Source organism: Acomys russatus, chromosome 3 (genome assembly GCF_903995435.1).
Source record: "Acomys russatus chromosome 3, mAcoRus1.1, whole genome shotgun sequence".
NCBI lineage: Eukaryota > Metazoa > Chordata > Mammalia > Rodentia > Muridae > Acomys > Acomys russatus.
The window spans coordinates 85412577-85436135 of record NC_067139.1 but is presented as its reverse complement, the minus strand read 5'-3'; the positions used below and the strand labels follow the sequence as shown (position 1 = coordinate 85436135).

The following is a 23559-nucleotide window of genomic DNA, read 5'->3' as shown; positions in this document are numbered from 1 at the left end:
AGCAGCAGTGGTGGCAGCAACAGCTTTTATTCAGTGTTCAAAGAGCCTTCTTATAGGCAGCAAAACAGAAATGCCACTTGCAGGTGAAAGCCCTCAAGAGGTGATTGCACACAGGAGGAAAAGTCCTGAGGAGGGGAGGGGTGCGTTCTCAGAGCAGTAAACATGGCTAGCTAACCAACATAAACCAACAGACACAGAAGCTGCTAGAAATGGGACATGAAACAGCAAGGCAGGCAGCCCAGTCGGGCCTGGTTCCTTCATGGAGTGAGTTCTTTGGGAGGGATCTTGTATAGCGAGGTATGTAGGGGGGATGACCAGTACACCCTCCTCATACCAATGTGCAAGTAAGAGTAGATGGCCAGCTCCTTGTTCACCAGTCTGTCTTTCTTCTTGTGGCGAGGTTTCCTGTTCATAATGTCACTTTCAGCTTTCTCATAGGCCAAGGCGATTGAGGGAATCTAGAGAAGAGAAGATGCCATGAAACTGAATCCTGGAAGGCAGAGTGATGGTAAGCAAGGAGGGCCCAGAAGAGGGAGGCAGTCGGTGGCAGGGTTGGGGAGCAACGCTGGCATGCAGGGCACAGATAACAAGGTGCATTGTCTATATGAGATTTAAAAGCATCATCTTTTAAAAACCAGTCTGCTTTGGGGCTGAGGGTGTGACTCAGCGGCACCATGGTGCTTCCAAGAGGCACAAACCAGGCCTTGGGTTAAAAAAAAAACAAAAAGCCGATCTGCTTTCTAAAATATTCAGATGCTGGCAGTTCTCAATAAAGCTCATTATAACCCTCACATCCGTCGTAAAACACTATCCTTCCCCTTCGGCATACAGATAGACCACAAAGCAATGTGGTAGAGCAGTGGTGCGCTCACATGGGTCCTATGCCCACATTCAGACTTGCAGAGGTCTGGGTGGGGCTAGAGAATTTGCACTTCAAAACTGGTCCACACTCATCACTACAGGATGAGAACATGGGGTGGGGTGGGGGGGCGATATAGGAAGCCTGGAATATTGGGATATGAGTGCACTCTGTTTAGGAAGGACATCTCAGATCCTTTCTCAGAGATAAAAATCTTTTCTTTTTTCCTACAAAGCAGGGACCAGACCTAGGTGCTGCTCAAAAGTGTGGGGAGGGGCGGGGGGAAGGCCATGGTCAGGGCAGCTTCTGTGCTGTGACTTCAGCTTGCTCTCTGTTGCTTTTTCTCTCCTTGGCCTGGGTAAGTCAGAGCCCTATGGGCGTTTTTGTGGAGCTTTGTTTACATGGACACAGGCTGGGAGACAGGGAGTCTAGATGGGTGATGGTTGGAAATAACAACAAAGCCCTGAAGACGCACACACAAACTATCCCTCATTGCAAGAGCCAGCCCCAACTAAACAGCAAAAATTGAAGGTGCCATTTCATCTGTGTTTAGTGGGGCGGTTCCAGATCATGGTTATCTAACGTAACATGGGCGACTGTGGGGCCATCTTTTAAAGGCACAACCTTTTCCCCAGAGCATGATTGTGTGGTCGATTCTCCAAACACTAGGACTTGAATGGATGATGACGGCATATTCTTCAAGAGGGCCCAAACTCATGTCTTTAAAAGAAAAAAATTCAGTACTGGAAATCAAGCTCACTAAGCTATGCCCCCTGCCCTGAGTCTTTTCTTAAAAATCTTATCCTGGTGTGATTTTCACTTCCAAATACTTGGCAGATATCTCTAGGCCACTGCTGGGAAGTGTGGTCTATGGACCAGCAGAATAACTGTCACCTGGGAGCTCATTAGTAATGGAGAAATGGCCCCATGGCACAGAAGTTTGAGAAGCATTGACTTGTCCATCATGAGGCTCTTGGGGGCAGCAGATATGACCTTTATATCCCTGGGGGCTATTATCAGACCTTCCGGTGCCACTTACAATGTCCGTGCCCAGGTCGATGAATAGGATAGTGATGGTGCCGATAGGCAGGGGGATGCCAGCAATGATGTAGATCAAAAAAGGGCAGAGCTCGGCAATGTTCTTCGTCAGGGTGTACGCAATGGTCTTCTTCAGGTTGTCAAAGATCAGGCGACCTAGGGGACAACATGTCTCTTTATAGGACTTGCTTCTGGTCCCCCAGGAAACCTGGCTACCAGAAAGACACCCTGAGACCCCCACTCACCTTCCTCCACCCCCGTGACTATAGATGCAAAGTTGTCATCTAGCAAGACCATGTCGGCTGCATTTTTGGCAGCGTCAGAGCCGGCTATCCCCATAGCAATGCCGATGTCTGCCTTCTTTAGGGCTGGAGAGTCATTCACTCCGTCACCTGTCACAGCGACAACTGCATCCTGAGGGGACCCAGTGAGAAAACAGGAATGAGGCGGGTGAAAGGCCACAGGTCCACCAGGAAGCATACCAGAACCCCTTTTGTCTTGAGGCTGGAGAACTACTAGAGACAAAACGATCTCTTTGGGTAGGTGGGTGGGTGAGTTAAAGATGGACAATCTTAGAAGTAAGAATAAGAAGCTCTGACAGAGACATGTGCAAATGAAGAAATTAAAATAAAAAACTCTGGTGTGCGTTCCCAAACAAAACGAGATGTTTGACGGAGTCAGCCTTCCATACTGATGAGTTGTGAATTTACAGATTCAACCATTCATATAGAAACATTTTGGTGTATACGCACAGATTTTCCTGGCATTGTTCCCCCCCCAAACAGTATGGAATATCAGGCATTTATGCAGTATTGACATTACATTAGGTGTTAGGAATAATCTGGAGATGATTTAAAGTCCATGGAATGTGAGCACTTTCTATATAAATATTAATTTTAGAAATGGGAGTTGAGTGGTGGTGTGTGTGTGTGTGTGGTTTTTTTTTTTTTTTTTTTTACTTGTAAGTGTTCCAGAAACTACTTCCCTGGGGTTACCAAGGGATGACGGTTTCTTATGTCTTGTTTCCTTTATTATATGTATTTACTTTTAGAAAGCCTGTCTATATCTACACCTTACTACAGTGGTATGTGCTTGAATGGCTTCCCCACCACAGCTGATGTTCTTCTGATAAAATAAAGGAAGACAGAGGATGTGTGGCTGTGGGATGGTCTCAAAGATGAACTGAACTTCACTCCTCCCAACAGCTGCCCCTCACGCCTTCCCCGTCATCTGGGAGCTGCGGCTGTCCTACCTGCCTCTGGCAGCCCTCCACAATGATCAGCTTCTGCTGGGGTGATGTTCTGGCAAATACGATTTCTTGGTAGTTGGTTAAAAGCTCATCCAGTTGCTCTGGGGTCATGTCCTTCAGCTCCATGCCAGTCACCACGGCGGCTTTAGCTTCTCTAGAAGGGTCATAAGAGACAGGGTAAAGCCAAAGGCCAGATCTTGTGTTGAAACACAGTTCTGGGCATGGTTTCCATGTCAAGACATTAGCAGAAGCGGAAACAAGAAGCCATTTCCTGTTGTCCTATGACAGTGGGAATAAAATGTCAACTAGCCTTTGTTCCCTCCGGAAATGGGCTAGAAATGGTGCTTCCCGGGGCAATGCTTTACCACACAAGAAAGACTAGAAAATTGGCTGCTTTGGGATGAATGCCGAGCTCAGAGCTTGCTGAAGTATTTATTCACTAAGCCCTGGGTCCCATCACTAGCACCACAAAACAAATGCACACACAAATCCTGTTCTTCCCCAGAATCCCATTGTGCCGATACACATAGGTAAGATGCCTTTTTGCTGTTTCAGGTTTACAGAGGCCCACTGTGTGCTCTGTGCTATGTTGAGAGAATGATTTACAGAAGCCTTTGAGCAAAATCACTATCCGCCAACTGTAAAAGACTCTAGGACTTGATTGTGCAGATATAAATGTGCTCCTCCTCTAATGAACTCTTCAGACACTTTCCACTATCCTGAGCAGATCTCAGAATCCCTTACTTGGTTTGCCAATAGGGCCAAGTGCAGCCTTCAAGGTCCAGCACAGGTTGGGCTGTTGAACTTCCCATCTTCCTGGGGTCTCCCCTCCCACCCCCTGAACTCCTTGGTTCTGAGACTCTAATGCTTCTACTCCCCTGAGGTCTGTACATGTTTCCTTTGCCAGGGCTGGGCCTTTGTCACTTCAGCTTCCCTTGACGGATACTTCATATTTTAGCCTTCTCTAACCTAAACTGCTGCAGGCACAAAACAGTGCATGCCTCATTCTTTGTGTGCTGCAAGTTTTGAGGTTTTCCACATTTGCTTTTCCTGTTAATACCAAATACTGGAATTATAGCAGTTAGTTCTAGGTCTTTCTAATTGCTAGTATAAACTCTCAAGGTAACCACACCCATGAATATATAGGCAGCACAAATTGGACTCAACATTAAAGGACAAGAAGTTAAAAGAGGATGTGGGGTGGATCTGGGAGGAGTTGGGGGAGGAGGAGAGAGCAAATATGCTCTAAACACATTGTATGCATATATAAACTTTCAAAGAATTAATAAAATATATTTTTAAAAAGTATATTAAGGCAAGGTAAAAGGAAAACACATTCCTTTCCTTCTGATAGCTGCCTGTGTGGTTATATAAGAGGCTAAGGAGCCAGAGCTGAGCAAGTAGATAAATAAAAACATTGGCACAAAGTATGCACTTGTGTTGGGGATGTGGTGTGGCCTTATGGTAGAGCACAAGCCTAGGTTTCACAAAGTAAACAATCAAACAAACAGAATAAATAAGCACTCCATTTCACTCCTGGTCAGTGTGGTGGCAACTAGCATGAAAATGTGCGGTCCTAAACAAACAGACAAGTCCCAGCCCTGTTTTTGCAGAGGGCTGTTTATTTATACAAAGGAGTGATGACAAGTCTTGGTTGGGCCAACTGTCGCTGTGCCCAGAGGCTCTCACTGCTGTATTCTGCCTGGTAATTACTAGTCCCTGGCAGCTGTGTGTTGCGAACAGGCCTAACTGCCTGGGTAATTTAGTTCATTGTTCTTCCCTTTCTCCCCGATGCATAAAAGAAGATGCCACTGGTAACACTCTACTCAACACACCATTCTGGAGTCTTAGATTCATTATGTCATTCAAAGCCCAAGCAGCTCCTTCCCTGTGTGTCTCCTCATTAAATATATTTTTCTCGTCTCCTTGGCTAGATGGAAAGTTCCCCACTGGTAGGGACAGTGTCTGCTCCAGTGTCTGGCATAAAGCCTGGCATATAGCTTGAAGGCAACAAGAATTGATAGATAAACGAATAAACGAATGATAGGTGGATGGGTGGAAGACAGACGTGATTCAAAGAATAGAGCTTCCATCCCGCCTGCTAAGTAGAAAAGGAGACTATGTTTGCGTGGCTCCACATTATGACGTCAACTGAATATGCAAATAAGTGCCCACGATGCTCGCTCACTGTCAGCGGGTGGTATGCATGACAGCAGAATGATTCTCAACATCCTTAACTGTACAAGTAGGTCATATAGTGAATACTCTATTGTTAACCTACATCCAACTTTTCTTCATTGAATTCTGAAGTACCAGACAATGCTATCAATACAGCGCTTGGCATGTACCAGATATTTAAAAATTGTTTTCGGGGAATGAATGAATATAAAGTACAAATCAAGCCAGATAGCTCTCCTCTGGGAGTGTGTTGACCCAAAGGGTAATTTTTTTCAAAATAATTTTTTTATTAATTTATTCTTGTTACATCTCAATGGTTATCCCCTCCCTTGTATCCTCTCATTCTTCCCTCCCTCCCATTTTCCCCTTACTCCCCTTCCCTATGACTGTGCCTGAGGGGGACTTCCTCCCCCTTTATATGCTCATAGGGTGTCAAGTCTCTTCTTGGTAGCCTGCTATCCTTCCTTTGAGTGCCACCAGGTCTCCCCCTCCAGAGGACATGGTCAAATATGAGGCACCAGAGTATGTGTAAAAGTCATATCACACTCTCCACTCAACTGTGGAGGATGCTCTGACCATTGGCTAGATCTGGGTAGGGTTTTGAAGTTTACCGCCTGTATTGTCCTTGGCTGGTGCCATAGTTTGAGCGGGACCCCTGAGCCCAAATCTGCCTATCATAATGTTCTTCTTATAAGTTTCTAGGACCCTTTGGATCCTTCTACTTTGCTATTCTCCCATGCTTCTCTCATCTAGAGTCCCAATAGGATGTCCTCCCCTCTGTCCCAGTTTCCTGGTAAGTGAAGGCTTTCGTAGGACATGCCCCTTGGGCTAGTATGCAGATATAAGTGAGTATATACCATTTGACTCTTTCTGCTTCTGGGTTAACTCACACATTATGATCATTTCTAGCTCAATCCATTTATCCACAAATTTCGGGAATTCCTTGTTTTTAATAGATGAGTAGTATTCCATAGTGTAAATGTACCAAAGGGTAACTTTTGGTCACTAGCAAAAGTCTTTAGAGTCAACAGGGCCCAGTGGGTAAGAGCTTGGCCTTCTGCGCCATTGTCTCTGTGGTTACCTTTTGTTGACTTGCTCCACAGCAATGTTGCGGCGTTTTGCGATGTCTTCCACTGTTTCATTGTTGGCTGATATGATTCCTACACTCTTGGCAATAGCTTTGGCTGTGATAGGGTGATCGCCTGTGACCATAATAACCTAGAACACAGAGAGCAGGGACTTGTGGGTAATGAGGAGCTTTGCTGGCTAAGTAGGGGTTATGTTCTGGGTCAATATTTACTAAAATACTGCCTGCTCTCAAAGGGCCCAGAGAGAGCTGTGGTTTTGCTCATGGGCAATTCTGGATCTCAGACACCACTGTTTCTGAAGGATGCCCTGGTCCTGTCTAGACCACCCTTTCACCCAGGCTTCTTACATATCCCCCCATGACACTAGAGGAAGCCTTTCCCTTTCTTATCTTTACCTATTGGTGTCTCCTAGAGACAATATTGTGCAGCTTTAATAGTCGGAATGCTAACAAAGCAGTGAAATTTATATTTGACTTTCAAATCACGAACACAAATGGATTATGGAAAATAAAGTACTAAAACCTTTTATTATCTATCATAGTACAGGGCAATGGTTCTCAACCCTTTGGGGGGGGTCACATATCAGATATCTTGCATATTGGATATTTAAAATGTATAACAGTAGCAAAATTACAGTTATAAAGTAGCAATAAAATAATTTTTGGTTGGGGGTCATAATTACAGTTATGAAGTGGCAACACAATATTTTTTTGGTTGGGGGTCATAATTACAGTTATGAAGTGGCAACACAATATTTTTTTTGGTTGGGGGTCATAATTACAGTTATGAAGTGGCAATGCAAATTTTTTTGGTTGGGGAACAGTATCAAAGGGTCAAAGCATTAGGAAGGTTGAGAATCACTTCTCTAGGCCACTATAATTCATGGCACCAGCAAGTTTTTCTCCCTGTAGCTACTGCTGGTTCGTCCTACGCATATTGTTGTCTTGTTTTTTGAGGGCAGCTGCTGAGATCTCAGCAGAGTGAAGGAAGGCCTAAAGCAAGAATTATAATGCTCCTTGAAGAGAACTGGAGACTGACAATCGGCTGTGCGGGTTGTCCTTAGAAAGCAACATGACAAACAGTGCAGAAAGCAACACTCACCTTGATCCCTGCACTCCGACACTTGGTGACTGCGTCTGGCACCGTGGACCGAGGGGGATCGATCATGGACAGAAGGCCCACAAAGCAGAGGTTGGAAGTGGGGAAGTTTATGGTGTCCACATCAAATGGGTAGCCTTGGGGGAACTCCTCTGCTGGCAAGTAGAGGTGACAGAAACCTGGGAGAGGAAAGCACGTCAGGGTTAGTGAATCCAGGATGAAGGGTGACAGAAGGCAAAGAGTTGAGAGATCACGGCGCGGCTTGGTGGTGGAGGATACGCTTAGCATGCAGGAGGGACTAGGTCTGACCCAGAGCAGAAGGAGATGGCATGATGGCACACGCTCGGCCCTTCACTAGTTTACCAATACGTAGCATGTACTACAGTGGTTCAGTCCCTTCTTAGTGCATGTTTCTAGAGAAAGACACACTTGGCCCAAATCCATCTGAAAGCAATGTCCCATGTGCTTGTCACATTCTTTGCTATGCTGCACATGTGACAGCTAACATAACTATGGTGAGACGTGCTTTACTTCTGAAGATGGCTCTGGTGAGTGGCGGGGCTAACACGGTGTGGTGTAGCACAGAGCTGCACTTCAGCCACGGGGAGAGGCAGAACAAACAGCCTAGATGTTTTCCATGGAAGAAGGAGTGGATCGAGGAGACCATTGCGCACACAATTTGCTGCGTGAGTTGGGTGAAAGAACTGTTAAGTGTCTGGGGAGTGGTAGAAAACTCAGTCTGAATCAAGCTAAGTCCAGGAGAGAGGCCAGCAGCAAGCCAGGTAGAACCGTACTCTTCTCTGGCCTACCAGCCTCTGGGCTTGAGGTCAAAGGCACTCCTGGGTCTGGTAGACCTCCCAGATCATGGGACTTCTATCAGTTTTTACATCAAATAGTCTTTACTTTGGCTCACTGCTTCCTACATTTCAGTGAGCAGGCCAAGAGGTTAAACAGGAGGTTCCTAGAATGACTCTTCTCAGATAAGGGCCAATCTTTGTTGAAAAGATTGCTTGGTGCTATGGGTTCTGTAAGGCATGTTTAAATGAGATTAGCATCTCATTTGTGCATTTTATCTGCCATACAAACTCAGACATCCTGTGGAAACACACATTCCACAGATTCCCAGTCCAGTGGTAAGCACTTTTGTGGTGCTTAATGGTTAGCCGTGGGCTGTGAACTCATTGCTCTGTAGCTCTGACTAGGTACCATTCAATCAACCCGTGCTTCTGGCAGCAGAACACACTGCCCCATCACACCGCTTCAGTGATGGACTTTCTCAAGATCCTTCCATCTCAAGATGAAAGCAGCCGACTCTTAATGAGACCAGTGTCTCTCCTCTCATTGCCTGCAACAAGGATTGCCCTCGACAAACCCAACTCTGACCACTCACCCTGTGGTGAAGCTTTCGGTACTCTCCCCTAAATGTAAGGCAAAATACCAATGCCTCAGCACACATTTAAGGACTGTACATCATAGCCTCAATCATCTCTTTGGCCCTGTTTCCTGCACCCACTCCGTTTCATCCACCCCTCAACACTGCATGGGCCACGTGCTCTACCATGTGCATACGTGTCATCCCTTTCTTCCTCCTCTTAGCCTTTGCAATCCTCTTGTGTGGATACTTTCCCTTCCCTCCATTTAAATACTGCAACTCAAGAACCAGTTTAAAATCTGATTCCTTCTATAAAGTCTCTGAATATGTCTGGAACCAATCCCCTTGTCCTCAGTGTAATCATACAACAATCGCTCACGTGCTTCTCCCTCCACTCCCCGCTCCAGTGCTGGGGATTGAACTCAGGACCTCACTCATGTTAGGCAAATTCTCCATCTACACTCCAGCCCCTCACACTCTTCTTTATACAATCCATGTGATGCCATGGCCGCTCTGCTGGTTATGGGGACTTCTTTCATGACTCTCAGGAGATTTTCTACTATACTTACCCAACACCCGCTCGCCCAGGCCTCCCAGCTCCATGTAGGCCGTGTGGAAGGCATCGGCAGAGCTCTTGTCCAGTGGCTGCTCCTGACCGTTGATCATGATGGTGCCGCACTTCTCTAAGATCCTCTCGGGGGCCCCCTTCATCACCATGAGGTAGCGTTTGTCGTTAGGGTCCTCTGTCTCGTGTATGGAGACCTGGGAGGGCATGGATTGGGCACATTAGCGCTGGCATCTGGAGAGTGGTTCTTCCAATTAGCAACAGGACAGGCAGGAGGAGTTTTGGGTTTTGTTTTGTTTTTGTTTTTTTCCCTTTCCATTTGCCCTCAGAGGTTAAAAGGGGAGGAAGAATCAGGGCACCCCCAAGCATGGCCTACCCTTTGTCATTTGTAACTCATAAATCTAGATTTGGGTGACCCAGAGGGGCATGCTGGAACCCACATTAGGTGCAGCTTGTATTTCACACAGACTCGGCCCTTTGAGGCCCTTGGAGGAGGCCAGGTGTACAAGCTTTGGACAATGGTGCTGTGAGAGTGGGAACTGGAAAACTCCTGGTCTCATTTCTCCCTCCCCTTGGTGAGCAAGTATCTTTTATGTGTGTGTGTGTGCGTATGTATGTATGTATGTATGTATCTGAGTGTACAGGTGTGTGCAGGTGCATGTACCTGTGTGTGTATGAGATTCACAAGCATTATGCACATTTGCACAAGCATGTGAGTATGTGCACACTGAACAAGTGAGGGGTAGGCATTTGATGCAAGAAAAGTGGTGGGAGTATGAAGAAAGATCAAGTGATAGGGCACGCCTGTGTGTGTGCTGGCACGAGTTGGTGTGTGTGTATGTGTGTGTAGGGCACGCCTGTGTGTGTGCTGGCATGAGTTGGTGTGTGTGTGTGTGTGTGTGTGTGTGTAGGGCACGCCTGTGTGTGTGCTGGCATGAGTTGGTGTGTGTGTGTCTGTGTGTGTGTGTAGGGCACGCCTGTGTGTGTGCTGGCATGAGTTGGTGTGTGTGTGTGTGTGCGTGTGTGTGTAGGGCACGCCTGTGTGTGTGCTGGCATGAGTTGGTGTGTGTGTGTGTGTGTGCGTGTGTGTGTAGGGCACGCCTGTGTGTGTGCTGGCATGAGTTGGTGTGTGTGTGTGTGTGTGCGTGTGTGTGTAGGGCACGCCTGTGTGTGTGCTGGCATGAGTTGGTGTGTGTGTGTGTGTGTGTGTGTGTGTGTAGGGCATGCCTGTGTGTGTGCTGGCATGAGTTGGTGTGTGTGTGTGTGTGTGTGTGTGTGTGTGTGTAGGGCACGCCTGTGTGTGTGCTGGCATGAGTTGGTGTGTGTGTGTGCGTGCGTGTGTGTGTAGGGCACGCCTGTGTGTGTGCTGGCATGAGTTGGTGTGTGTGTGTGTGTGTGTGTGTGTGTGTGTGTAGGGCATGCCTGTGTGTGCTGGCATGAGTTGGTGTGTGTGTGTGTGTGTGTGTGTGTAGGGCACGCCTGTGTGTGTGCTGGCATGAGTTGGTGTGTGTGTGTGTGTGCGTGCGTGTGTGTGTGCTGGCATGAGTTGGTGTGTGTGTGTGCGTGCGTGTGTGTGTAGGGCACGCCTGTGTGTGTGCTGGCATGAGTTGGTGTGTGTGTGTGTGTGTAGGGCACGCCTGTGTGTGTGCTGGCATGAGTTGGTGTGTGTGTGTGTGTGCGTGTGTGTGTAGGGCACGCCTGTGTGTGTGCTGGCATGAGTTGGTGTGTGTGTGTGTGTGCGTGCGTGTGTGTGTGCTGGCATGAGTTGGTGTGTGTGTGTGTGCGTGCGTGTGTGTGTAGGGCACGCCTGTGTGTGTGCTGGCATGAGTTGGTGTGTGTGTGTGTGTGTGCGTGTGTGTGTAGGGCACGCCTGTGTGTGTGCTGGCATGAGTTGGTGTGTGTGTGTGTGTGTGTGTGTGTGTAGGGCACGCCTGTGTGTGTGCTGGCATGAGTTGGTGTGTGTGTGTCTGTGTGTGTGTGTAGGGCACGCCTGTGTGTGTGCTGGCATGAGTTGGTGTGTGTGTGTGTGTGCGTGTGTGTGTAGGGCACGCCTGTGTGTGTGCTGGCATGAGTTGGTGTGTGTGTGTGTGTGTGTAGGGCATGCCTGTGTGTGCTGGCATGAGTTGGTGTGTGTGTGTGTGTGTGTGTAGGGCACGCCTGTGTGTGTGCTGGCATGAGTTGGTATGTGTGTGTGTGTGTGTGTGTGTGTGTGTGTGTAGGGCATGCCTGTGTGTGTGCTGGCGTGATTTGGGGTGTGTGTGTGTGTGCTGGCATGAGTTGGGGTGTGTGTGTGTGTGTGTGTAGGGCATGCCTGTGTGTGTGCTGGCGTGATTTGGGGTGTGTGTGTGTGTGTGTGTGTGTAGGGCACGCCTGTGTGTGTGCTGCCATGAGTTGGTGTGTGTGTGTGTGTGTGTGTGTGTGTGTGTGTGTAGGGCATGCCTGTGTGTGCTGGCATGATTTGGGGTGTGTGTGTGTGTGCTGGCATGAGTTGGTGTGTGTGTGTGTGTGTGTAGGGCACGCCTGTGTGTGTGCTGGCATGAGTTGGTGTGTGTGTGTGTGTGTGTGTAGGGCATGCCTGTGTGTGTGCTGGCATGATTTGGTGTGTGTGTGTGTGTGTGTGTGTGTGTGTGTGTGTGTGTGTGTAGAGGCTAGAAGACAAACAGGTGTTGTTCCCTGGGTGCCATCCACTTCGTTTCTTGAGAGTCTCTCATTGGCTTGGAGTTCACCCATGGGCTAGGCTGGTTGGCCTGTAAATTCCAGAGATGTGTCTGTTTCTGCCTCTTAGAGCCAGTTTTCCACATGGGCCCTGGTGATCAAACTTCAGTCCCTGCATTTGCCAGGCAAGCATTTTGCTGACTGAAACATCTCAGCCTTGAGCAGGCAGATGCTGAGCTGCCAAGGCCAGCAGGAGTTCCTGTCCCTCTCTGTCTCAGGATGGATCTAGTTTTACTGTCTGCTCATAAAGGAAAATGGTGGAAATGTGAAGGAGGAGGAGGAGGAGGAAGGGGAAGAGGAGGAGGAAGAGGAAGAGGAGGGGGAGGAACTATTACAAGCAGCTTTTTAGGAGGCCAGTGATGCATCAGTGTTCACAAGTTTAACACAAATATTGTTGGTCCAGCAACTCTACTTCTAGAATCATCTTATTAAAATAATTATCCTAATAAAATTATATATATATTGTCATATATAATAATCAAATGGCTAAATCTGTACATTATGCAGGCAACACACACACACACACACACACACACACACACACACACACACACACACACACATCTATCTCAGAACACAGAATAATTCAGAGACACTTGGTACTTAAAAAAAAAAAAAAACAGTGCTGGGAATTCGACCCAAGCCTTTGTAAATACAAGGCAAGCACTCTACCATTGAATTAGATGCTCCAGGCCAAGGAGCTTTGGAAACCTTTTTGGGGCAAATAAGATATAAAAATAATAGAAAAGAAATAGGTTTTCCAGTTTCTTTCTTTCTTTTCTTTTCTTTTTTCTTTTTCTTTCTTTCTTTTTTTTTTTTTTTTTTTTTTTTTTTTTTTTTTTTTTTTTTTGAGACAGGGTTTCTCTGTGTAGCCTTGGCTATCCTGGGCTTGCTTTGTAGACCAGGCTGGCCTCGAACTCAGAGCAATCTGCCTGCCTCTGCCTCCTGAGTGCTGGGATTAAAGGTGTACGCTACCACCGCCTGGCCTCTTTCTTTCTTTCTTTTCTTTTTTCGTTCTTTCTTTTTTTTGTGACCAAGAGAAAACATAAAACCAACAAATTAACCAACCCGAACTCAACCCAAACCAAAGAGCCCCCTGTGTTGATTACTATTATCCCCTTCATTTTCTGAATGACAGGGTGGCTCTCAGTGGAAGAGCTTGCCTAACACATGTGGTTCAATCCCCAGCACCATAAAGAAAAAGCTCTAGAGTCAGATGTGGTGGCACATGCCATGATCACACAATGATAAAATCACTTAGCCTGACTACACTTTATTATTATTCAAAGCCCAAATCACACCCATCACCCTTGGCTGGGCATTCTGTAGGAAATACCACCTGTAGTAGGACACTGGGCAGGCAACTTGTTGGTCCAAATTGAAGAGGACGGACATGATTGGTTACCGGCCATCGTTTAGTGATCCGAAGCAACTGCACAGTGATGACCATGCTCTTCCTGAGCAGTGGGTAGAAAGGAGGACTCCACCAATGGTGTGTGAAATGGAAATAAAACATAATTTGCCTGGTCCTCAGAAGGGCTTGTCTCTTTCAACGGTTGTCTCAGGCAAGCTTTCTTCCTGTAGCCTGCATGACATTTCTGCATCTGTGAGGTAGACTATATAGACTCTAGCGACTGTCAAGACTGCTTAGTGCCACTTACACACTGTGAGGCTGTGCTCACAATACAACACACACACACACACATACACACACACAACGCAACACATGTAGCGGTTTTATTCCTACTCTGTGCAGTTGGAGTCACTGGTCCTACTTCATAGCTCTATTGTAAGGATTAAGTAGGATAAGGTAGGTAAAGTGCCTGGTTTATATAGTGGGCTCTCATATCCTTAGGAGATTGGCTCCAGGACCCAACAATGTTATAATCTAAGATGCTACTCATAGCCGTTATACTACAGGACATAGTATTTACACAGGACCTAGGCACATTTCCCATAATCCTTAAATAACCTCTAGATGACTTACACTACCTAATACTATGTCAGTGCTATGTAAACAGAGAGTGTTCCAAGTCTGTCTGTCTGTGAGACACATGTAGGACACATGTAGGACACATGGACTCTTCTTAGGAACAGCAGATCCTAAGAAGCTCTTTGCTTGTCTTTGTTTACCCTGCTTTAGGGATGGCAAAGTTGGCTTTGAATAATAGTAATGATAATGATAATAATAATAATAATAATAATAATAATAATAATAATAATAATAATGAAGAAGAAGAAGAGGAGGAGGAAGAAGAAGAAGAAGGAGAAGAAGAAAAAGATGATGAGGAAGAGGAAGAGGAAGAAGACGACAATGACTGGCAAACCTGATCTGGTCTGACCAATGCACAAGTCCACATCTCCCACCCCTCCAAGGTCATTTGAAGCAAGGTATGGTCTGGAACACGGATCAATGAATGGATGAGTGCAGTAGAGTGTTGTGACAAACAAAGATTGCCAGTTGTGAGGGAAAACTCACCTGAAATTTGTTGGTGGAATTAAAAGGAATTTCAGCAACTTTGTGGTTTCTTTTTCTAATTTCCATCACATCACCCAAAATAACCTCTGAGAATTTTAGAAGAGCAGTTTCTGAGGCATCTCCGACCACAATTCTCTGGGAATCAAGACATAAATGTTTACAACTCATCGCCTACTTCTTTTATTATTATTGTTATTATTATTATATATTAATTTATTCTTATTACATCTCAATTGTTATCCCATCCTTCTATCCTCCCATTCCTCCCTCCCTCCCGCTTTCCCCCTACTTCCCTCCCCTATGACTGTGACTGAGGGGGGCCTCCTCCCCCTTTATATGATCATAGAGTATCAAGTCTCTTCTTGGTAGCTTGCTATCCTTCCTCTGAGTGCCACGGAGCCTCCCCACCAAGGGGACGTGGTCAAATATGGGGCACCAGAGTTCATGTGAAAGTCAGTCCCTTCTCTTCACTCATCTGTGAAGAATGTCCTGTCCATTGGCTAGATCTGGGTAGGGGTTCGATGTTTACTGCACGTATTGTCCTTGGTTGGTGCCATAGTTTGAGCAGAACCCCTGGGCCCAGATATGCCCATCATAATGTTCTTTTGTGACTGTTTTCAATGACCCAGCTTGCCTTAGCACCCCAACCAACACATAGTCAACTAAGCTTCTAATCTAGTTAAGAGGAAATTTGTGACTACAGTTGAGTGAGCCAGGACTAAGGCAAGAACATAAACCAATGGTGCCACCTACAGGAAGTTTAAGCAAGTGAGAGCTCTGTTGTGGAATGGATCTAACTGAGCCTGATGGTCAGAAAAAAGCCTTCTAGACAGCAGGCTGCCAGGAGTGGAAGGAAAGGTGCCTGTGGTAAGACATCAAGGTTTCTGAAGAGAAGTCTGTGGTCAAGAGTCAAGTAGCAGAAAACAGGGACTCACAGAGGAAATCTGAGCAAAGTCTGGTGAAGGTAAAAAAATCAACCAGTATTTAAGGAAAATCAGTGGCAAACGATGAAGATGGAGGGGAGGGATAGAGAGCAGGGAGGACTCAGTGAGGGGTGGTTCTGCAACTCGAATGCAAGGGACTGGCAATAACAGAAGGGTCCTGAGTGTGTGTGTGTTTCAGACCAAGAATGGGAGGACTCGGTGGCTCACTAAATAGAAGAAAATCAAAGATAACTTCCAAAACCCTTGGCCCAAAGACAAGCAGAATGACTGACTATGTCAGTGGAACATCTTTGACAACCTTTTGACTGGAAGCCAGGCTGGGCACAGAAATCCCAAGGGGACACAATCAGCTTGGGGGCGGGGGGGAGAGAAGAGAGCAAGGGAGAGAGCAAGGAAGGGAAGGAGGGAGGGAGAGGGAGAGCTCGCACGCACAGGAAGGTAGAGGATGTGTTTTCTGTTCACTGTTCCAGGACTATTTGACATTCCATATTCTAGTCAAGAGGAGAATGTGTTATGAAAGATCAAACCCTTATTTTCCATCCAATTGTACTTTGTTTCAGAAAATAGCATTTATGTATCAAGAAGCTCAAATCATGTCCACCTAGCTTCCAGAATTTACGAAAGCAAACTCAAGGCACATTTGCTTCTGGGAACGAGGCGGAATTTGTATTTCTGCTGAGCATCTTTTCTTGGATTCCTCAGTGATGGATGGCGCGAAGGCGCCCTTCTGCTCATCTCAGGAGTCAGATGGGCTCTTACCAGAGCAAACTTTACACCGTTGGAGAGACCAAATCAAGCACACAGGTGGAACACATAGAGTGATCTCATGCTGCCTGTGACATAAGACTGTGAGTGGCTGTAGCTTTACCTTCATGATGGGGACGTTCTCTTGGCCAGGTCTGAACTCTGCTCGGTTACACAGTGTTATTATCTTGGACAAAGCAGCCCAGGTTCCAGAGCTTTGGTCAAAGCCTTGTTCTGGACACAGAGAAAGGACAGTGATTAGTGTGGGTGACAGGCATGCCAGGCTGAGTCACCCCCTTCCCATATGACCAGAGAGCCAGAAGAACTCAGACAGACGCTTTGCTTGGCCCGTGCCTTTGGGCCAGACTGCTCCACAGAACTCACTTGTCTGGTTTTCACTTGTATCGGCCACAGAGATCTGGTTGTCAAACCACAGATGAGCCACGGTCATCCTGTTCTGGGTCAGGGTCCCCGTCTTGTCTGAACAGATGATGGAGGTGGAGCCGAGGGTCTCCACGGCCTCCAGGTTCTTCACCAGGCAGTTCTTCTTAGCCATCCGCTTTGCTGTTAGCGACAGGGTGACCTAGCAAGATGGGGGAAGAATGCTTTGGAGACTATCGTTTTGAACTCCTTTTACCTAGGACTGACTTTTTTTTTTCAACACAAGGGGGCGGTCCCTCCTGGGTTCTCCCCACCCTGGCTCTACCTGTATTCACTACTACGCTCTATTTTATGCTTTGAGAGTAAGCTAAGAGATGGCTTGGGAGAAGATGGGGTTCATTTTAAGACCAGCCTTCCTTGGGACTGACTTTTAGGAGAGAGCTAGGACACTGTTAGGCCAGAGGTGATATTACAACTACGAGTCTGGATTATTGAATTGAAAGCCACCCATAAACCCTACTAACCACAATCTTTAAAAAGTGCCCCATATTTGACCATGTCCCCTGGAGGGGGAGGCCTGGTGGCACTCAGAGGAAGGATAGCAGGCTACCAAGAAGAGACTTGATACCCTATGAGCATATACAGGGGGAGGAGGTCCCCCTCAGTCACAGTCATAAGGGAGGGGAGTAAGGGGAAAGCAGAAGGGAGGGAGGAATGGGAGGATACAAGGGATGGGATAACAACTGAGATGTAATATGAATAAATTAATAAAATATATTCTTTAAAAAAGATTAATTATAGAACACTTTTCCTATCTGAATATTCTTTGAAAAAGTGCTCTTGGAAGTCCACAGGCAGCAAAGACAGGCCATGTGACTGTGGCTGACATTCATGCTCTTCAAAGAGAGATCAGTGAGCTGGGCTGTGGTAAATTGCTTGCCACAAAACACCAGGGAGTGAGATCTGGAACTCAAAACATTCTTCTCCTGTCTGCCTAGACAGCACTCGGCTGCTGCTCGTGTGGCTAAATAGCTAGCAGACAAACCGTCCTCCCTACCCGATGGGCCTCCACAGCAGACTGGGGGAGGAGGGAGCTTTTGTCTAAGGACTGCATTAGATGGGCCTGGGTAAAAGGAGATGGGAGAGCCAGGGCTAAGTCTGAGGTTGGCCAAGGAAAGGGTTGAACTCCTTATAAAAAGAAGCTGTCAGGAAAAGAGATTTTAGAAAAGAAATCAGGGGAATACATTGCTCCCAGAAATTCAATGAATGGAGGTTTAAAAGTCTGTCTTCTCTGGATATTAATGGAGGGAGGGTGTGTGTGTGTGAATTAAAGCTGGATTTCCTGAAAATATAAAGTTTCAAGGACAATGCATCCAGATGTTAGAAACATCACAATTCCCTTTGCCAACCAATCTATGGAATAGTCTACTCAGAATGTCTCATGGTGGCCTCTGTAGGACAAGGTGTGTTGCTCTTCAGATGGGAGAAGCTGTGCCTCTGCAGCCACAGTGGTAGGGGCCAGAAGTGTGGGGCCGCAGCTCCCTAACAGCATAAACTCACAGTGACAGTGGCCAGGAGGCCCTCAGGCACGTTGGCCACAATGATGCTGATGAGGAAGATGATGGCGTCGAGGACGTAATACTTCATGCACACGGCGATGATGAAGAAAATGACGCCAATGGAGATAGCCACTCCTGCCACGATGTGGACAAAGTGCTCGATCTCGATGGCAATGGGTGTTTTCTCACTTCCAACCCCGGAAGCCAAGGAAGCTATGCGACCAATGATGGTGCGGTCACCCGTGTTGATGACAATGCCAGTGGCCGTACCTACAGGAGAGGGAGACATTTCACTCCAGGAGTTCTGCTCACAGCTGACTCTGGTGGCACAGCCATCTCTGGTGGCCTGCACGGTTGGCCAGCACACGGCAACACAAAAGCTAACATTAGTTCCCTGAGTCCTTGAAATTCTTCATATTTTCTTCTTTTTTTTTTCTGGAAAAAGCTTTACAGCAAGGGGCTGGAGAGATGAACACCAAGAGGGAGAGTTAATGCAGGCGAGGCCTGCACCCCTGAGGTCCGCTGGCCTTACCTTCCAGGCATGTTGTGGAATAGAAGCCTATGTTCTTAGTTTCCAGGGGGTTTTCGTGGGTAAACTCAGTTGACCGAGCCTGGGGCTCAGATTCCCCAGTGAGAGAGGAGTTATCCACCTGAAAGAAAATTCAAAAGTAATTCAAAATCAGCTACTTTAATTAATCCCTATTTTTTCTTCAAAATAGGGAGAGTGCGCCTGCTACCTCCCAGCAGTCTCCTGGGGAAGGTACTCCTTGATACTCACTTTGCACCCTTGGGAGGCCACCAGTCTGATGTCTGCAGGGATCTGGTCCCCTCCTTTAATCTCCACAATGTCCCCCACCACCAGCTGCTCTGCTGGGATGATCTTCTTTTCTGAATCTCGGATGACAAGAGCTTGCTGCGGAAGGAAGCCATGACAGACACCTCAGCCTCTGGGCAGCACAATGACTTCCCCCCCCTGCCTGCACCTGTGAAACCTTGGAGTTGGGGGCCACAGGCCCGCAGATGCCAGAGTGCTGAGGGCGGAACTGAAGACTGCTACACATGGGGCATCAGGGCCCTGGGAACTAATGTGTCTTGAGGCCTGTTCTTGGAACCAGGCAGACATGATGAAGGGGAGTGATGAAGGTGAGGCCCCCACCCCCACCCCCAGTGGCCAGGCAGGTGAGAACTAGCCAAAGAGCTAGACTTCTGATGAGATGGGGGGACTTTACTGAAGGGGTGCCCTGCTTCTTTCTTGGAGCTGCAGGAGGCATCTCTTATACCTAGCGTCTTCCCTGCTACCTGCTAGTCCTTTCACCCAGGGCTAGAGAGGTCTCCTAGCTATAGACACAAGGATTTCTGGAAGAAAAAAAAAAAAAAAAGAGGAAATTGATCCCCATAGGAACATTTAGAACAACAAACTCTGTAAGCAAAATACCAGTCACAAGTAGAGTAGACAGTATGGATCTTCTTGACTGCCTGTGAGGAGGAATGTTCTAGAACCATTTGAGTGTCTGTCCAAAAGGGTTCAGAACACTCTGCTCAACGACTAGCAGTCTGTCCTGCTTTTCCCTTGACTCAGCATTCCCCTGATCTCCTTCATGCCTGTGACCACCTCAACCTTGTGAGGAACTAGGATTCAGGGACATGAAGTAACTTCACCAAGATGTCGCAGGCAGCAAGGAGTGGGACCACAGCTGCCTCCTTACCCAGGAAGAGACCAGAGTTGGGTGTCTCCTACTTACCTGGGGGATCATCTTACTAAAGCTGGCCATAATGTTGGTGCTTTTGGCTTCTTGGTAATAAGCGAAAATCCCCGTTAAGACAACGACCAGGACTAGTATGGCACCCAAGTAGACCTGGGTGGTGAGGAGGGGAAGCGGTCAAAGAAACAGAAATGGGGTGATGAGCTCTAATCCAACCACCCCAAATCTGAAACAGTCTAGTCTAACTGCCGATGTGATACCAAAGTGGAAAATTCCCAACCTGGTCTCATGTTACATATAAAGAGAGGCTAAAAGTATTGCCAAGAATTAACATCCGGCTGTGAAGATGAAATATATACGAAGGAAACAAATGTTGTGCTCATGTTAAGAGCTCTTGTTTTATATATATATATACATATATATGTGTGTGTGTGTGTATGTATGTATGTATGTGTATATACACACATATATGTATACACACACACACACACACACACACACACACACACACACACACACACACACACATTCAACTCTCCCCTCCCTGCACCCCAAAATCTGAAATCTAGGACATTTCTTGTGGCTCATATTCCTCGACAATCAGTCACTATCTGCTCCTGTGCCAGCCTGGGGACCATGGATATGTCTCCCATGATGCGCCCAACTGGTACTTAACATCAGTGACCTCGTAAAGCACCTAGCTTTTGGCAGCTGGTTTTTTTCTCTTAGCACATTATCAGCTCAAGTCTATGCTTGGCACTGGGCAAGTACAGCTGCCCTCGTGGGAAAGGGGAGAGTAGACATGAGGAAAGAAAGAACATTCCATGGTAATTCTTTCCCCTCGTTACAGACTAAGTGTTCTGTCTGTATTCTTAAATTCATGCTTATGTCATCATAAAAAGAAACACCACTTTTTTCACAGCTGGGAGAGTGAGTGCCTGATTTCCCCATATTCATCACTGCCTGGTGGGTGGTAGAGTCCTAGCTTTGGCCTAGCACTGTGCCCGCTGATGGCCTCACTCAATGTCTGCTTCTCCCTGTAACCAAACGAAACCCACGATGACGATTGCTTACACTGTCTAGGGATGCGGTGTTGCTGACATACTGGATTACATATGCGACCCAGCACAAGATGGCGCCTATCCACAGGAGGATGGAGAAGCCCCCCACCATCTGCTTGAGGAACTTGATGATCTCTGGAGTTTGCTTGGGAGGGGTGAGGGCATTGGGCCCATCCCGAGCCAGGAGCTCCGTAGCTCTGATACTGGAGAGACCCTGAAAAAGCCAAGAAATGCACATACACACAACAGTGACTCTTTAAGCTTCTGCAGGTGGTGCTAGGCGCTCACACTGCCCAAGATGGCCCTGGAAAAGTGAGTGATGCCTCGTCCTCCCAACTCCCACTTTTTTTTTCTGTACAAAAGAACACTTTTGTTTTTATAGACAGGGTACCATGCGATAGTCAGTATGCGCATTAGATATAAATTATCTAGAGATGATGGTAAGTATGTGGGAGGTTGCATTGGTTCCATGCAACTAATTGTGCCATTGCAGAAGGGACTTCGGTGTTTGTGGATTCTGGAAAGAAAATAATTCAAAAATGAAACTCACCACTGTCCCTGCTGTAGCCTCACCTTCTCACTTCCACCCCCCCCCCCCCCTCACCTGACCTCCTCCTCTTGCCTCTTGCAGGGCAAACAAAATTGGAGGTTAAGTCAAATCTCTTTGCACCAAGTATTAGTGTCAATTTTTTATCTCTTTTTTAAAAATCTGTCCCTCCCACCTCTCTTTCTTTTCATCTTCCTGGCCTAACCTGATTTGGGCCTTCACTTTAATCCTATTGTATTTTACAGTTTTCTAACACACAGACGACACACAGACACACAGACACAGTCACACACACTCTTGTTCCAGACCTGATTTTTTTTTTTTTTGGTCAGATTACTTTTATCTAGAAGCTGTGCCTGCATATACAATTAATGTAGCTCCTCCCCCTCAGCTCCACATGGACGTGTATGATGTCACTCAGGACTTTCCCTAGGCACCCCAATACCTCACTCTTCCTTGGCCTGTTCCATGCACAAGTCACGCTGGAAAGCCCAGGTCGCTCTCCACACCCACCTTACCCTTCCTGACCCTTTGGGTATTCCTTCAGACTTATATCTAAGTCATCCCTCTGAGCCCCATTCAGACACTGTAGTCTGTTCTGGTCCCTCTGCTCAGAAATTACCTGTCTCTCCTTGTATAGATTCAAATGCTCATTGTCATTGTCACCCTGGTTGTAAAAAGTTAGTGCTAAGCTTCCTTGCACAATCTGCTGCCTTAATGGCAGGATTACCTGCTCCTGCTTTTCTCTCACTGCCAATCCAGTGCGGGAACCGCATAGTAAGTCTGTCTTCTCTCTTTCTCTCTCTCTGTCTCGCTCTCTCTGTCTCTGTCTCTCTGTCTCTGTCTCTGTGTCTCTGTCTCTGTCTCTCTCTGTCTCTCTCTGTCTCTCTCTCTTTCTCTCTCATTTGAACAAATGAATATGCATTTTCTGTTAAGAGGTTCAAACTTGGGCCAGAGCGATAGTTCAGCCAATAAGAGCGTTTGCTGCTCTCCCAGAGGCGTGAGGCTTGGCTCTCAGCACCCACATGGCAATGCACAACCATCTATAACAGTCCCATGGGTGTCTGATGCCCTCTTCTGGCCTCTGCAGGCACTGCATGCATGTACACACATGCAGCCCAAACCACTCATATACATAAAAACAAACAAGCAAACAAATGCTTTTAAAAACAAGACTCAAACTTTTGAAATGGAACTTGGATTTGAATTCATAGAAGGAAGCAATACATGTGTAGTGAATTTGTAAAATCTTGAGAGCACACCAGGGTGCTCTGATACCTTGGGCTCTGAGGTGGAGACTCTGGGACCTTACTTTCTAACAGTGGCCTACCCAGCATCCAATAAAAAGAGCCCCATGCACCATTTTCCTTCATAAAACATCTTCTGGCCATGACCTTGAGGAAAGCCTATATAATTCGGGGACCACAGCTCCCTTGGTGTCCATGCCTGGGAATCTAGCTCAGTAGAAAACCCTGGCTGAGGCCTTGGGTCAGACATGCCATACAGAACACTAATAGTTTCACAGGTGTGGCCCTAAGTCACCCACAGGCTGAACACACCAGCAGCCCTCTTTGTACAGTCAAGACCTTCAGTGCCCTGATGGCTCACCTGGATGATGTCTGTGCCATATTTCTGTTCCAATTCTGTATTGCTGAGCCTGTGGTCATCCTGGAATTCACAAAAGGAAAGGGAGTAAATGACATCATCCCCAAAGACTCCACCCACTATGAGAGCTGCAAGTAGCACTGAGGATAGAAGGAGCCAGGAAGGTTGAAGGGGAGGAAAGAAGGCTGCACAGTGAGTAGAGGTGCTAATGCAGGAGAGCCTTGTCTTGACTCTCCGCCTGCCCTGTGAGTACGTACTGCACTTGCCATTGACATCAGGCACTGCCCTTGGTTTTTATGAGCAATACACTGCTTACTTGCCTCAACCTGCTCTCCAGCTCATGCGAGCCTTGGCACCCTCCTCTTGTAGCTACA

The 23559-nt window shown here is 47.0% G+C and overlaps 1 protein-coding gene across 1 annotated transcript in view; it reads right to left on the bottom strand.

Moving 5' to 3' along the window:
- Positions 1–23559, bottom strand: part of Atp12a (ATPase H+/K+ transporting non-gastric alpha2 subunit) — a 28697-nt gene that overhangs the window by 2572 nt on the left and 2566 nt on the right. Inside the window, exons 3-18 of the mRNA XM_051143177.1 lie at positions 23189–23248; positions 21047–21247; positions 20012–20125; positions 19048–19182; positions 18780–18919; positions 18271–18562; positions 16714–16912; positions 16454–16563; positions 14642–14776; positions 9452–9644; positions 7514–7689; positions 6406–6542; positions 3150–3300; positions 2143–2311; positions 1899–2053; positions 335–458 (exon numbers count right to left, since the gene is read on the bottom strand). Coding sequence (XP_050999134.1) covers positions 335–458; positions 1899–2053; positions 2143–2311; positions 3150–3300; positions 6406–6542; positions 7514–7689; positions 9452–9644; positions 14642–14776; positions 16454–16563; positions 16714–16912; positions 18271–18562; positions 18780–18919; positions 19048–19182; positions 20012–20125; positions 21047–21247; positions 23189–23248 — 2491 coding nt within the window. The remainder of the gene's footprint in view (positions 1–334; positions 459–1898; positions 2054–2142; positions 2312–3149; positions 3301–6405; positions 6543–7513; positions 7690–9451; positions 9645–14641; positions 14777–16453; positions 16564–16713; positions 16913–18270; positions 18563–18779; positions 18920–19047; positions 19183–20011; positions 20126–21046; positions 21248–23188; positions 23249–23559) is intronic.